The sequence below is a fragment of the Mytilus edulis genome, chromosome 3 (assembly GCF_963676685.1).
Source record: "Mytilus edulis chromosome 3, xbMytEdul2.2, whole genome shotgun sequence".
Classification (NCBI taxonomy): Eukaryota; Metazoa; Mollusca; class Bivalvia; order Mytilida; family Mytilidae; genus Mytilus; species Mytilus edulis.
The window spans coordinates 37,039,861-37,054,857 of NC_092346.1; the positions used below are offsets into that span (position 1 = coordinate 37,039,861).

The 14,997-nt window shown below is 31.7% G+C and overlaps 1 protein-coding gene across 1 annotated transcript in view; it reads left to right on the forward strand.

Moving 5' to 3' along the window:
• The window catches only part of LOC139516374 (DNA polymerase epsilon subunit 2-like), a 64,464-nt gene extending 54,198 nt beyond the window's left edge, over positions 1-10,266 (forward strand). Inside the window, exon 15 of the mRNA XM_071306443.1 lies at positions 10,158-10,266. Within this exon, the coding sequence (XP_071162544.1) occupies positions 10,158-10,241 (84 nt within the window). The 3' untranslated portion in view covers positions 10,242-10,266. The remainder of the gene's footprint in view (positions 1-10,157) is intronic.
• Positions 10,267-14,997: the final 4,731 nt, after the last annotated feature.

Sequence of the window (14,997 nt, forward strand, 5' to 3'; positions counted from 1 at the left end):
TTTGGTCTTTTGTGGATAGTTGTCTCATTGGCAATCATACCACATCTTCTTTTTTTTATATATGATGTGTTAAATGATATTTTCAATATTACCCAAACTACAATAAGCTGTAATTTTCCGTTTAGTATATGGTATAAACAAAAGAAATTGGAAATGATTTTTTTATTTCTATTTTGCCATGGTATTTTCAGTCTCTTCCATGGTAAACTTTCCTCACAGTTCTGTATTTTTGTTATGATACTTTTTGAATCCTCTCCCCAAACCATTGTTGTTGACATTCTAAATCACTTTCAATCCGATACAGGAGTGTTCAATTTTAACACTTGGGGAATCTAATTATAATAATAAACATAATGAACCTTACCTTTTCCAAATGGTATTTACACTCTGATGAAGCTTTTCATATGGTTGAACATAAGGCACTGGGTATAAACGGGGAAAAAAATACTGCTTGAAATAGTGATAAGTTGAATTAAAACTGAGCTTTAGAAATACGATAGATTTCCCAATATTTTGACTGAGTGCATACACAGTCTTTAACCCGAAAAATAGGACCCATCAATTTTGCTCAATATGATGACTCGGCATGTTTCATATTTCATGTTGGTCTCAGTGCAAAGTGTAAAGTCTTGGTGTTAAAAATTCACGCATGAAAAGCTTTAAAAAGGGCTTGTTCGAATGAAATGTGATCAATTTGAATATCTCATATAATTGTTCAACAATAGTGTTTTGTTTAGATAGAAAGATAAAAGCTGCTAGCAGTTTCCAAATTTGCTCCTTTTTATAACAATAACCAAGACAATAAAGCCATGTATTACTTTGTTTATAATTTGAAGTCAAATGATGACATGACCATCTCCTTATAGGCTATTACACTATCCACAGCAGCTATCATTTATCATTAGCTCAACTGACCAAAGTGCCTGTGTAAGCTTTTTTCATTACCTGACAGCCGTGCGTTTAACTTTTGCAAAGATCGTCTCCTTTGAAACTCCAATAGGCCAAATTCAATCAAACTTGGTCATAAACATCATAAGGGTATCTGTTTAAAAAGTGTGTCCAATCACTCTGCTGCTATTCAACATGGCTAAAATTAAACCATAGTTGTAAAATGTGAGTTTTGTCTATTATATTGAAAATCATAATAAGAAAACGTAAAATTTTTATAGCAAAGATGATCAACAAGAAAAGATCTAAAAATAAATCTTAATGACCAAAAAACGTCAGTCTTCTAATTGCAGTAATATCGATTCCACCATTTTTTGCGTCTTTTTCTATTACTAACGTTTAAAGCCAAAATGATCTGAAAGACAAGATCTACAAATAAGTCGAAACTGAAAAACCTTCAGCAAATTTACTTTAGTGAGTTCTCGCCTTAAATGACGATATTTGATATTTTTTGTAACACTGCATAAATGTATATGACATATTCTGATTTCAATTCGGAAATTGTACAGTAACATTCCCTCTACCTAAGCTAACATGAGGTTTATGTGAGTATCCCTGATTAAAAGGCTAGTCTCTAGGTTTTTTTTTAACTTTCTAAAATGGTTCTTCTCCTATCAGAACGATGACACTAAGATTTCATAATAATATTGTCAAAATTATGAATTAGTTGAGAACTACTATTATTATAAATTACAGACATGTTTTAATACCATAGTCATAAATCTTGATATTTGTATTATTTTTTACTGGAATTTTCAGTATTGATTGGTCATTATTAAGAGAATTAAGACTCATATAGGTCCGTATGTCAATCAGGATGTGACTAACTGTTTTAATTGATAAGGTCTCCTTCTTTCTGGAAAGGGGTCGACTGACTGATTACGCCAAAACCTTGATAAATGAACAGCCGGGTGTGTCTATTCTGTGTTAAACTTTAATAGCATTATGTATTCGGGTTTAGTTTTCTGTAATTAGTTAATACTTCAGTTTCATTATGTATATCTCTTTCATATTCATTTGTTAAAATTTACTGTTTGCAATAGCATGAATTATTCTATATAATAAGGATGTTCTTATCCCGGGCATAAAAACAATGCCGTATTTGGCAAAACCTTTTAAACTTTTGATCTTCAGTGCTGTACAACTTTGTACCTTTTTCACTTTCGATCTTTTATATTTAGGCGTTATGTATTCGGGTTTAGTTTTCTGTAATTAGTTAATACTTCAGTTTCTTTATGTAAATCTCTTTCATATTCATTTGATAAAATTTACTGTTTGCAATAGCATGAATTGTTCTATATAATAAGAATGTTCTTATCCCGGGCATAAAAACAATGCCGTATTTGGCGAAACCTTTTCAACTTTTGATCTTCAGTGTTGTACAACTTTGTACTTTTTTCACTTTCGATCTTTTTTATCTGGGCGTCACTTGTAAGTCTTGTGTGGACAAGGCGCGTTTTTGGCGTATTGAATTTTAAACCTGATGCTTTTTGTTATCTATTAATCATGTTTTTCTTTGTCTAATATGTTCTATTAATTTATATTGTAGTCCTGTAATATTATGTTGTCATTTCAATGGTATATTTAACTTTGCCATTAAAGTGCGAGGTTTGGCATGCCACAAAACCAGGTTCAACCCACCACTTTTATTCCCCTTTAAAAGTGTCCTGTACCAAGTCAGGAAGATGGCCATTGTTATATTATTGTTCTTTTCTGTGTGTGTTGCATTTTAACGTTGAGTCGTTTGTGTTTTCTCTTATTTTTGAGAAATTGAGATAAGACGTGGCACGGTACTTGTCTATCCCAAATTCATGTATTTGGTTTTCATGTTATATTTGTTATTCTCGTGGTGTTTTGTCTGATGCTTGGTCCGTTTCTGTGTGTGTTACGTTTGGTGTTATGTCGTTGTTCTCCTCTTATATTTAATGCGTTTCCCTCGGTTTTTGTTTGTTACCCCGATTTTGTTTTTTGTCCATGGATTTATGAGTTTTGAACAGCGGTATACTACTGTTGCCTTTATTTTTTAATTCAGAATTGAATCCTTTATTATATTCGAGCCTGCGAAATTTATTTCGCAAAAGCGAGACATAGCGCTCATAAATTCCGTCATACGCGTCAATATTTAGGTTCAGTCTGAGGTTTAAGTTTTTTAAGACATCAACAAATTTGTCAAACCTACATGTAATGTTATGAATTTGGAGAGAAGTTTGTGTATGACTAAAATAAAGTATCCAGATGAATTTTGATTCGAGGATTTAACTTTTCTGAAAAAATCAAGTCAGGAAATTGAAGACACCAGGGACAAAAATTCTTGTAAACTTTGCAAAAATAAGGTGTTCATTTTCACTTACTTGATCGTCTTTTATTACCGACAGCATTCTTCGGAAAGCTGATTCATATTCACTTACAATTTTTTTTTTTTAAGAAATTACGAAGAAATATTTTGACAGCGTGCACAAAGTTGACGGCAACTGTAAAATGCGCCTTTTAGATAGTTTTATACAACCGTGTTTAAAATATTTTTGAATAAGAATAGGAATAAGAATTTTTTTATGATAAAATGATGAATGCATGCCATTAAAATCCACATTATTAGTAAGGTAAATTAAAATTTAATCTATAAAGCACGAAACGGAATATAGAAAACAGCAAAAATACGGTGTAACTTGTAACATTAAATAAGCATAAATTAGAGTTTTTGACCTAAAACTTATACCAATTCAACAAATTTCCCTGCATTTTCGTATTACAGAATTGTTCGGATTCTGACTCGGACATCACACGAAATTCATCGCAAAAAAAATCAAAAACGATCATGGTAGATAAGTTTGGAATGGTCTTCGTTATGTGTAAGAAGTAGTAATTTGGAAGGATTAATAATCGAAATGAAAGAATCGACAAGAACAATATGTAATTACAATCTTTTTATTTTCAAAAAAACTTGGTATTCCAAATGTGAATAACCAGAGGTTTAAAATAATCCTCAAAATATGAATGATTCCATAGTCCAGACTAAACACCTGATTTTTTTTAATGTCCAGCTAGTATGTTACAATCTTAAGAAATGACGTTTTAACGCTATTATCTGAAAAGGGTCCACGACATAATCGCTAATCATTTCCATTTCACTACTCTTAGCATATATCTATTTATATTTCCAGAATGTGCATTTGCTGCACATTTTTGTTCGAAAGAAAAAAGAAATATGTTGAACGTAAATATTTAAAGTTATGTGATAAACTAAGTGTCCAGTGTTTTTGTTACGCGCTTGTTTTCTGGAGGAAAATGCCGACGTCGTTAATGGTTTTAGTAATTTGAAGACTCAGCTTTTGTGGACTCAGCTTTGTGCACACCGTCATTATTTGTTGCATACGTGTTATCAGAAGTGATGACATTTATGAACCCAAAAACTTTTAACTTTTGCAAAGATCATCTCCTTTGAAACTCCAATAGGCCAAATTCAATCAAACTTGGCCATAATCTTTATAAGGGTATCTGTTTAAAAAGTGTGTCCGATCACCCTGCCTACTATTCAACATGGTTAACATGGCTAAAATTAAACCATAGTTGTAAAATGTGAGTTTTGTCTATTATATTGAAAATCATAATATTAAGTAAACGTAAAATTTTTATAGCAAAAATAATCAACAAGAAAAGATATAAAAATAAATCTAAATGACCAAAAAACGTCAGGCTTTTAATTGCAGTAATGACGATTCCAACATTTTTTGCGTCTTTGTCTATTACTAACGTTGAAAGCCAAAATGATCTGAAAGACAAGATCTACAAATAAGTTTAAACTGGGAAAACCTTCATCGAATTTACTTTAGTGAGTTCTCGCCTTAAATGACGATATTTGATCTTTTTTGTAACACTGCATACATGTATATGACATATTCTAATTTCAATTCGGAAATAGAACAGAAACATTCCCTCTTCCTAAGCTAACATGAGGTTTATGTGAGTATCCCTGATTAAAAGGCTAGTCTCTAGGTTTTTTTTAACTTTCTAAAATGGTTCTTCTCCTATCAGAACGATGACACTAAGATTTCATAATAATATTGTCAAAATTATGAATTAGTTGAGAACTACTATTATTATAAATTACAGACATGTTTTAATACCATAGTCATAAATCTTGATATTTGTATTACTTTTTACTGGAATTTTCAGTATTAATTGGTCATTATTATTAGAATTAAGACTCAGATAGGTCCGTATGTTAATCAGGATGTGACTAACTGTTTTAATTGATCAAGTCTCCTTCTTTCTGGAAAGGGGTCTACTCACCGATTACGCCAAAACCTTGATAAATGAACAGCCTTTTAATTCAGAATTGAATCCTTTATTTTATTTGAGCCTGCGAAATTTATTTCGCAAAAGCGAGACATAGCGCTCATAAATTCCGTAGCCGTGTCAATATTTAGGTTCATCCTGAGGCAATAAATAAAGGCAACAGTAGTATACCCGCTGTTCAAAATTTATTAATCGATTGAGAGAAAACAAATCCGGGTTACAAACTAAAACAAATAAAAAGGAACACATCAACTATAAGAGGCAAACAACGAAACAACAGACACACTGAAGTGCAACTAAAGACAAACGACAAACAACAAACATTAAAAAACAAACAACAACCGAAATCGAATGATCTACAGATTAACGATCATCGATGGTGTTAATTAGGCCATAAAATGTCACGTAAAGAAAATGGTTGCATTAATGTTTTTAATAAATGTACTTTAAATTGTGAATTTATTTTAATTGAAACAAAGTAGACCTAATATTATTTGTTTTCGTACGAGACTAGTATGAGGAATCTAAGGAACATTCCATTATCACATATCATCTCTAGAATTCTGACTTTCATGTCACGTTTTATGACAGATTCATACATTCATATCACACAAATGGTCCATTATTAGTTCACGAAGTCTTGTAGCAGCACTAGTAAGATTGTGCGGATCAAGTTTAGCAATGAACTCAAAATATCCTTTTAAAAGGTCTGTTCCAACCATCATCTGACCTGCTATTCCAACAAATGTTGTTGACATTGAAAATAACCTTGACCGCCATACCGATTTTGTGATACAATGCTCAGTATCTGCCATGAATAACAGTTGTATGGCGATTTCATATGCAACATGGTCATGTAGGTAGTAATAACAAAGAAATCTGATGAAATGTGCAAATGTCAATGGAGGATATCTAGTATTTCTAATTTCAAAATTTAATTTCAATTCTTTACAAACGATGTGTGACTTAAATGCAAACTCAGGAGTATTGATTGTTAATACTTTTAAGTATGTTAGAAGCTATTGTTTTTTCATCGTATCCAATGCAGATTGCTGTTTTTGTGTCAATTTGATCCTTTCATACAGGCTTCCAAATTGAGAACAACATTTCTCTACTGTTAACTTTGACAATGTATAATTTATAATGTCTAAAGATGCAAAGTAATTTTCATGAACATAAAGAAAAGAAGCCAACATCAACCATCCTGCTACTGCATCTGAATGTAAACCTATCAGCAGATGACTGAGATCATATTTGTACTTATAGTACTGGTGTTTGTTGTTTTGCTGAGTATATGTAATTTGTTGTACCTGTTGGTGTGCTAATGATATAAAGATAATAAAAATATCATGCGACAAATCTGTTTTAGAATAATGAAGAAAATGATTCAATAGTATGGGGATACTGCGTTTAAAATAGTGTTTGAGAAGAGTGCCCGAAACTTGTTATACAGCATATACTAATTTAGTACTCATACTTAGTTGTTTGATTGTATATGTATCCGTTGGAAATATAGTGTAATCATGCAGTGTTTCAGTTGTTGAGAAACACTGAATTCCTTGTTGAAATAAGTTCTTCAGTAGGTTTATCAATTTCACCTTTTTTTCTAAATCTGTACTTTTAAAAAACGCAATTCAAAAAAGTTAAAGTCAGGAATTAATTAATGTAACAGTGTTAAATATTCTACACTATATAACACTCTTTGCAAGCATGCCATGAAACAGTTTATGATATTATATGATCTCCACATAGCTGGATCTGAGTCATAAGAAATCCAAAACAACAATGTCTTTAAGTAATATGAACCTAGCAAACCTTTTAAATCTTCATACTTCTCTAATATATCTTTAATGACTATTTTAAGCAAAGCATAACATAGCAACTGAGTATGATTGAAAAAAAATATAAGAAATCTTTCTGCTACAGAAAATGATATACGCCATTCCAAATTCTCTTTTTTTGAACAAATTAGACCAATAGGAACAAATAAAACACCATTAACATTTATTTTTGAAATAATCTCAGGTGAAAGACACGATGAACGTGATCTGGTGATCCATAGTACGGCTTGAGATATCTATTTGTCACATTTAAGTCAATCTGCTAAATCAAATTGATCATTACAATCTGTCATACATGGACCATGGATTTTATAAAATTTTTCTTCAACTCTATCTTGTAATAAAAACGCTTTATAGTGTTCATTTGACATCAGATAATTTTTTTCCATGCTGCTCTAACAAATATTTGTAAACTGGATTTAATCTGTTGTAATCGGTATATAGACGTAAATGTGTAAAACATGGCTAGGTGTCTGTTATGTCCATAATTAACTGTGGCCTCTGCTCTTTGACAGCTTCCTTTTCAGATTCATACACTATGAAGTTTGAATCAATGTACATCATATCGATGTCACTACCTTTTAAATCCAGTCCTTCACTTTTACTACCACTGCTTATTTGAGGACCTAATAACTCAAAAGCCATAAAACAAATTCTCCTACCCTTCACTCCTTTTGTAAACCCAGTCATTTGACACAGATGGTCATATAAGTGCATTGATTCTGCTCTGTTTTTAGACATTTTTAGTCTTCTTACTGTATTTTTCTGTAAAAATGTTCATACATGAGTACCTATAGCTCGTCTGATCTGAAAAGAAAATTATGGTCATTAGTTATTAAATTTATTTTGTTCATAGAAATGTATTTAAAAAAAAAGTCAACAGTGAAGTATACTGTTTTACATTATACACAAATATAAATATAAATCCATAGTTATAAGGTTGTAATGTTTATTAGATTTGAAACCTTGTTCTGAGCAGTTTATTTTGTCTGAAGCTCTTAATTTAAAGGGATGATTTTAGAACAGAAATATGATTTTATTAAAATTTAACCTTTCCAACAGTAAGACCTCTTGGCTTGTCAGCAAGTAAGAATTCACAAATATCTTATTATTTGAAAACCATAATAAATACAGAAAATCCATCAAGATCTGCTCTCCAATTGGACCAAATTTCTCATAAAAGATATTGACCTTGATGGATGTTTACCAATTACAAGATAAGGTGTCAAGAACATAAACAGTACTAATTTACTGCACCAGATAGGCAATAAATGACGGTCAATGCCGAAATATTTAAAAATGTTAAAGCTAGTACAAAGTTTGAAGAGCTATTAAAGATTTAAAGAAGACCTTATTAAGAACCAAAATTGTACTAGTAATAAAAGCTTTGAATGCGGGCATATTTTCCTGAATTAAAAAATAGCACATTTTAATCAGTTTATGTCCATATTTTCATTCCAGAAGTTGTGTCTACTGGGCTGGTTGAAATATAGTCAACTTAGTTCATGATATGATGCATGCTGTCTGAATGTCCTGACATGAATTTCAAACATTCAAAATAAAATCCATTGAGTTCTGAGCAATCAATAATGTCTGTGAAACTTAAATCCCAAATTCGTCAAGAAACATCCCTTTTGATCTTGAGATAACTAAGTTAAAGATCAAGGTCATTGCAGCTATTGATAGACTGAAATAAAAATTGGTTTCATGGATGTTAGATTTTCAACCATCAGAACTTCAATCAAAATAAGCTTGAAGATGCCCCTTAAATTTCATACTGCTTTTAGGGTCAGTAGGTCAATGACCTAAGTAACAGTGCCTATTTAGAGGACAAAATATTTGAGAAAAATTTCCCACAATATCTTTTAAACCTAAATCTATTATTAAACAGTTTTGTATACTAGTAATCAATATACATAATAAAGAATACATTTATTTTAAGATAAATAAGTTAAAGGTCAAAGTCACGGCAGCACTCTCACCAGACTTGCTTTTAGACCACAACGACAATTCTAATTTTACCAGTATTTGATAGATGATGTGCTATGGTTGACATAGAAACTATTCCTATTAAGTTTCCCTGGTATAAAGTGAAAGGTTACAGCAGTAATTAATATTATTGCATAGCAATATAATATTTCCCACACAAAGTAACCAAAAGTTAGCGTGCAATAAATTCTAATATTGCACTAGTGCAATATATCTTCAAAATTCATGACGTCATCAACGACAAAATATTAGTTTAAACCAACTTTTTACTTTCAAGTATTATATTGCTATACAATAACAGGGTTATTGCATGAATATTGGGGAATATTATCCATCGTAGAACATATATTGCACTCGCAAGCTCGTGCAATATAAAATTCTACTCGGGACAATATTCTCCAATAATCATGCAATAACCCTATAGCATTAGATTGGGAAATAAAAACATGTTGATTTGATGTACAATCGAAACTCCTCACTGTATGCAATAACATTTAACATTTGACTTCCTTCTCTTTACAGTAGCAATACCATTTCTAAATATTAAGACAGATTGAAAGAACTGTTCTAACTTTGTTTCATAAAACATATGGCCAATACAGGAGCAAATATTATATTCTAAGATTGGACAAATACATATTTTTAAGATAAACACTTTTATTCCAGTATTAGACCTCTATCTATGTATGATACATTGTCATCGGTAGTTAAGGTCGTTAAAGCCCCCCGCATCATCATTTGGAGGACAAGTTTTTTAACAGCCCATATGCATTCTTATAGAAATAAACTGTACCCCTCAACTTGTTACAACAATGTGATGAGTCAGACTTTTAGAAGCTTTTAAAGAAAAACGAAGAGAAAATTATAGACTTTGTAAAATGTAACACCACAAAATGGGGCCTGGTAAAAAAGGACATACTGGAAAGTAGTTCATATTTAAAACAAAATAATTGCTACTCAAAGGTGTAAATATAAAACTATGTGGAAAATATTGAAGTAAATAAGGTATCAGGTGAAAGTTGAAGGATTAGTGATCCTTAGTTGTTTACCTTCAGTAACATGGAATTCTTTTTTTCTTTTCAGGGATCTTTTCCGAGAACAGAATTTAGTTTTAAAGTATACTTACCAGCTACAAAGCAGATAAAAGATAGCAAGATTGGAGACTGACATGTGTATCATAAACAATTGATTAGATATTGATGGGCTCATTTTTTAATATTAGGGAAAAACCATTGCTGACCATCATCTTGTGTTATGTTATCATGCCAAATTTATTCTATTTTAGTTTTGAATATCCCGTGCAGTAATTGTTTTGCTCATCTTTCTTAAAAAGTCAATTGTACCTCTGTTATTAATTGGAGTGATCTTACAGTAGGTTTTTTTTAAACACTGTGAAACTCAAAAATATAATAGGCTCATGTTTTACCATATCTGAGATTTCAATATAAGGTTTTTATTCAGGGAAAGAAAAATTAATATTTATGAACAATATGTATCTGGTGAAGGAGATTGTGCAGGTGGTAATTATTGAATTAAGTGGTACACGAGGTAATAGTAGTAGCAGCCTATAGTTCTTCCATTTCGATAAACAACTCGAGATAATAATAAAAAACCTGAGGGAAATGTATGAGCTCCAAAAGTAGTGAGTGAGACCAGGTGCATTAACAGAGTAAGCATCTCTTGCTAAAAAATGTACTGAACACCAAGGAAAATTCAAAACGGAAAGTCCCTTATTGAATGGCCAAATCAGAAGCTCAAACACATCAAACGAATTGATGACAACTTTCATTTTCCTGCCTTGGAACAGGCATATTCTTATGTAGTAAATGATTTAACGTATTATAGCTAGCTAAACCTTTTGTTTATTCTTTAGTTTTCTATGTTGTGTCATGTGTACTATTGTTTGTCTGTTTGTCTTTTTTCATTTTTAGCCATGGCGTTGTCAGTTTGTTTTAGATTTATGAGTTGACTGTCCCTTTGGTATCTTTCGTCCCTCTTTCACTTGTATGACACACTAAGAAATATGACACAAAAGTTTTTCAAAGGATCAGAAAACCGTTCATTAGAAATATCACTATGACATCAAAAACACACTGAAATTAACATTCGACTAACAAATGGCCACAATTTACATATAGCATTTTATAATGTTATAGTACATTTTGATTTTCGTTTTAACTTCTCATTTCAGTTTCAATTTCTATTCGGTAGGTGCCGAACAAACTAGGGAAACCAGGAACAACTTCATCTTTAACATTATTATATAGAAATACATTGCTGATCTTTAAGTTATGGCTAGGTGTCAAATTATTGATGTATTGATTGATGTTTGCTTAACGTCTAGTGACAAATATTTCATATATTGAGGATGGAAATGGAGAATGTGTCAAAGAGACAAAATAATCATCAAAGGTACCAGGCTTATAATTGAATACGCCAGACGCGCGTTTGGTCTACACAAGAACCGACTAAAGAGCAGTAAACATTTAAAATAGCAAATATACCACTACAATTATCAGTAAACATTGAAAGAACCATGACTGCTCCTTAATTCTTCCTTATTTCAATATTCTGGTAAATCTACTTTCCCCTTTAATCTACAACAAACCATTTTACATTCATTTTTTAGCTCACCTGGCCCAAAGGGCCAAGTGAGCTTTTATCATCACTTGGGGTCCGTCGTCCGTTGTCGTTAACTTTTACAAAAATCTTCTCCTCTGAAACTACTGGGCCAAATTTAACCAAACTTGTCCTAAATCATTATTGGGGTATCTAGTTTAAAAAATGTGTCCGGTGACCAAGTTGGCCGCCATGGCTAAAAATAGAACATAAAGGTAAAATGCAATTTTTGGCTTATAGCTCAAAAACCAAAGCATTTAGAGCAAATCTGACATGAGGTAAAATTGTTTATCAGGTCAAAAGCTATCTGCCCTAAAATTTTCAGATGAATCGGATAATCTCTCGGGTTGCTGCCCCAGAATTTGTTATTTTAAGGAAATTTTGCAGTTTTTGGTTATTATCGTGAATATTATTATAGATAGAGATAAACTGTAAAAAGCAATAATGTTCACCAAAGAAAGATTTTCAAAAAAGTCAAATAACCAAAATGGTCAGTTTACCCCTTAAGGAGTGATTGCCCTTTATAGTCAATTTTTGTCAATTTGTCGTCAATTTTTGTTTTTTGTTATCTTGTACAAAAATCTTGTTCTCTGAAACTGCTGAGCCAAGCCACAATCATCATTAGGGTATCCAGTTCAAAAAATGTGTCCGATGACCAAGATGGCCGACATGGCTAAAAATAGTACAATGGGTAAAATGCAGTTTTTGGCTTAAATCTCAGAAACCAATGCATTTAAAGCAAATCTGACGGGGAAGAAATTTGTTCATTCAGTCAAAGTCTATCTGCCCTGAAATTTTCAGACCAATCAGGCAACCCATTGATGGGTTGCTGCCCCGGAATTGGTAATTTTCAGAAAATTTGGTAGCTTTTGATTATTATCTTGAATATTATTATAGATAGAGATAAACTGTAAAACAGCAATGATGTACAGCAAAGTAAGATCTACAAATAAGTCAACATGTCAAAATGGTCAATTAACCCTTTAAGGAGTTTTTCCCTTTATATTAAATTCTGAACAATTTTGTGAATTTTTATTCGTTGATGATAGTATCAGTTTCCTCAATGTTGTAGGGATGAAAGATGCTATTTTAATTTTCTTGTTTGAAATATCATTTAAGGTACAACGGTGCACTATTTGGTTTTCCGATGATATAATAGTTTCATTCAGACATATATTATACTTATGATCTACATTATCCTATGTATAGCAATAACACGTGGAAGTTAAAACATAAAAACCTCATATACAGATTCCTGGCAGTGCCACATGGTTTTCCAACCGACAATGTATGCAATTTGGGTTTTTACAAATAATGTAATTTATTTGCCGTGATGATACACTTATAATGTTTCAGTTCTTAAGGTCGGTGAAAAGTTAATGTACAGCCGTTGAAAAGGAATACATGATCAATCTGTGGTCCGTTTATTTTGAATAAAAAGAAGTGCATTGCCCTTTGCAGAAATTAATGGTTTTACATTTAAATATATAAAAAAATCACTCTGGGCATACATTTTCTGCATTATAATCTAACGCAATACGTACTTTGTCTGTAACCATAAATATATAAACCCATCTTTATCTTCATTGTTACAGCATAAATATAAACCCTTTCTATGCTGTAACTTCAAAGATAAAAGACTATCATGAACAATAATGCATTTGCAAAAAGGTTTAGAACATCTGTTGTTCAAATATACAAACAATTTTCAAACCCACCACAGCATTTAAAACACTACCCACCAATACTGTCAAACAATTTTAGGACTTACAAAAAACTTTCAAGGTCAAAACATATTTGCATATGAGCACTATTGAGCAAAAAGTATTTGAAGGACTTATTTAATTTTGAATTCAAAGTTTTTAGGTTTTTTTTCAAATATTTAACTTCAAGTACAAAGTAAAAAGCTTTGTTTAACATTGACAATGAGGAAGAATCTGCGACTCATTCCATCAAAGATTTTACGGACATTGCTATACCACATGAATTATAAAGTGAACTATCGAAATATATTTATCACCGGGTTGTTCTTATATGAATAACACGACGGGTGTAACATGTAGAGCAGGTATGCTTACCTTTCCGGTGTACCTGAGATTGTAGTCAGTTTTTGGTGGGGTTTGTATTGTTCAGTCTATAGTTTTCTATGTTGTGTTTTGTAAATTTTAGTTTTTCAGTTTATATTTTTTCTTTATGCTCATGACTTTGTCAGTTGAGTTTGAATGACCTTTTGGTATCTTTTGTATCTCTTTAATAAAATGTTGACCTCTAAAGTTTCAATTAAAAAATGATCATTTTTTTAGTTGCTGTCCTAATTTATGCTAACAATTTCCTCCGTGTATATGACTGGTACAGGAACTTTTTTTTAAAATATAAAGGGAAATGTAATTAAAGCAAGAACGGTGCATTGTATGGGTTTTCCATAAAAGAGCTTATTTGTACAAACGGTTCACGTGGATAGCTAGGTATAGAAGTGATTAGTTTGAATAGTTCAATAAGTTGTTAAAAATATTGACAGATTCCTGGTATTACTTTATGGTTTTTCTATTCGAGTTTACACATTGGCACAAGTCATCAATTAGTTTTTAGTGTAGATATTTATTGTTTGATGCACATTCCATTGTCTCTTTTCGGTATGTTTCGTAAGTGAAAAGTTCATGTTTATCCATAGTAAAACCTATATTGTATACAGTTGTTTTATTATCAGTACGTCTCATATTATCAACCATTTCTAGGCCGTGTCCACAAAAATGTTTTAATGCCCCAACTACGATAGAAGAGGGGCATTATGTTTTCTGGTCTGTGTGTCCGTCCGATCGTCCGTCTGTCTCGCTTCAGGTTAAAATTTTGGTCAAGGTAGTTTTTGATAAAGTTCTAGATTCGGATCCAAAATTCTGCGAATTGGGCCCTTGTCCAAAAACCACACAAAAATTTGGGGTGGTATAAATAAAGAGTCTGGATCAACCATAAATGTTGCTATATAAGATGGGGCCCAGGCATAAAAAAAACAAAAAAAACAAAAAAAACGCCTTAGCAACGTCTCACCATAATTTTATCGTTTCAATGATTTATGTTAACAGAACTATAGAACAGTCACGACCATAAGTCTAAAATTAATCATATAAATTGTGATACTAAGATTGCATTTTGTAATTTTTTAGATGACGAATGATGATCCATAGTATACTGGTATCAAGTAAAACAACACTATACCAAATTCAATTTTCTGATTAGAGTATGTTTAAATGTCTTAATCGCTGATGAATTGCCTTATGTTTCTGTGTCTGTGTCGCACACTCGGTAT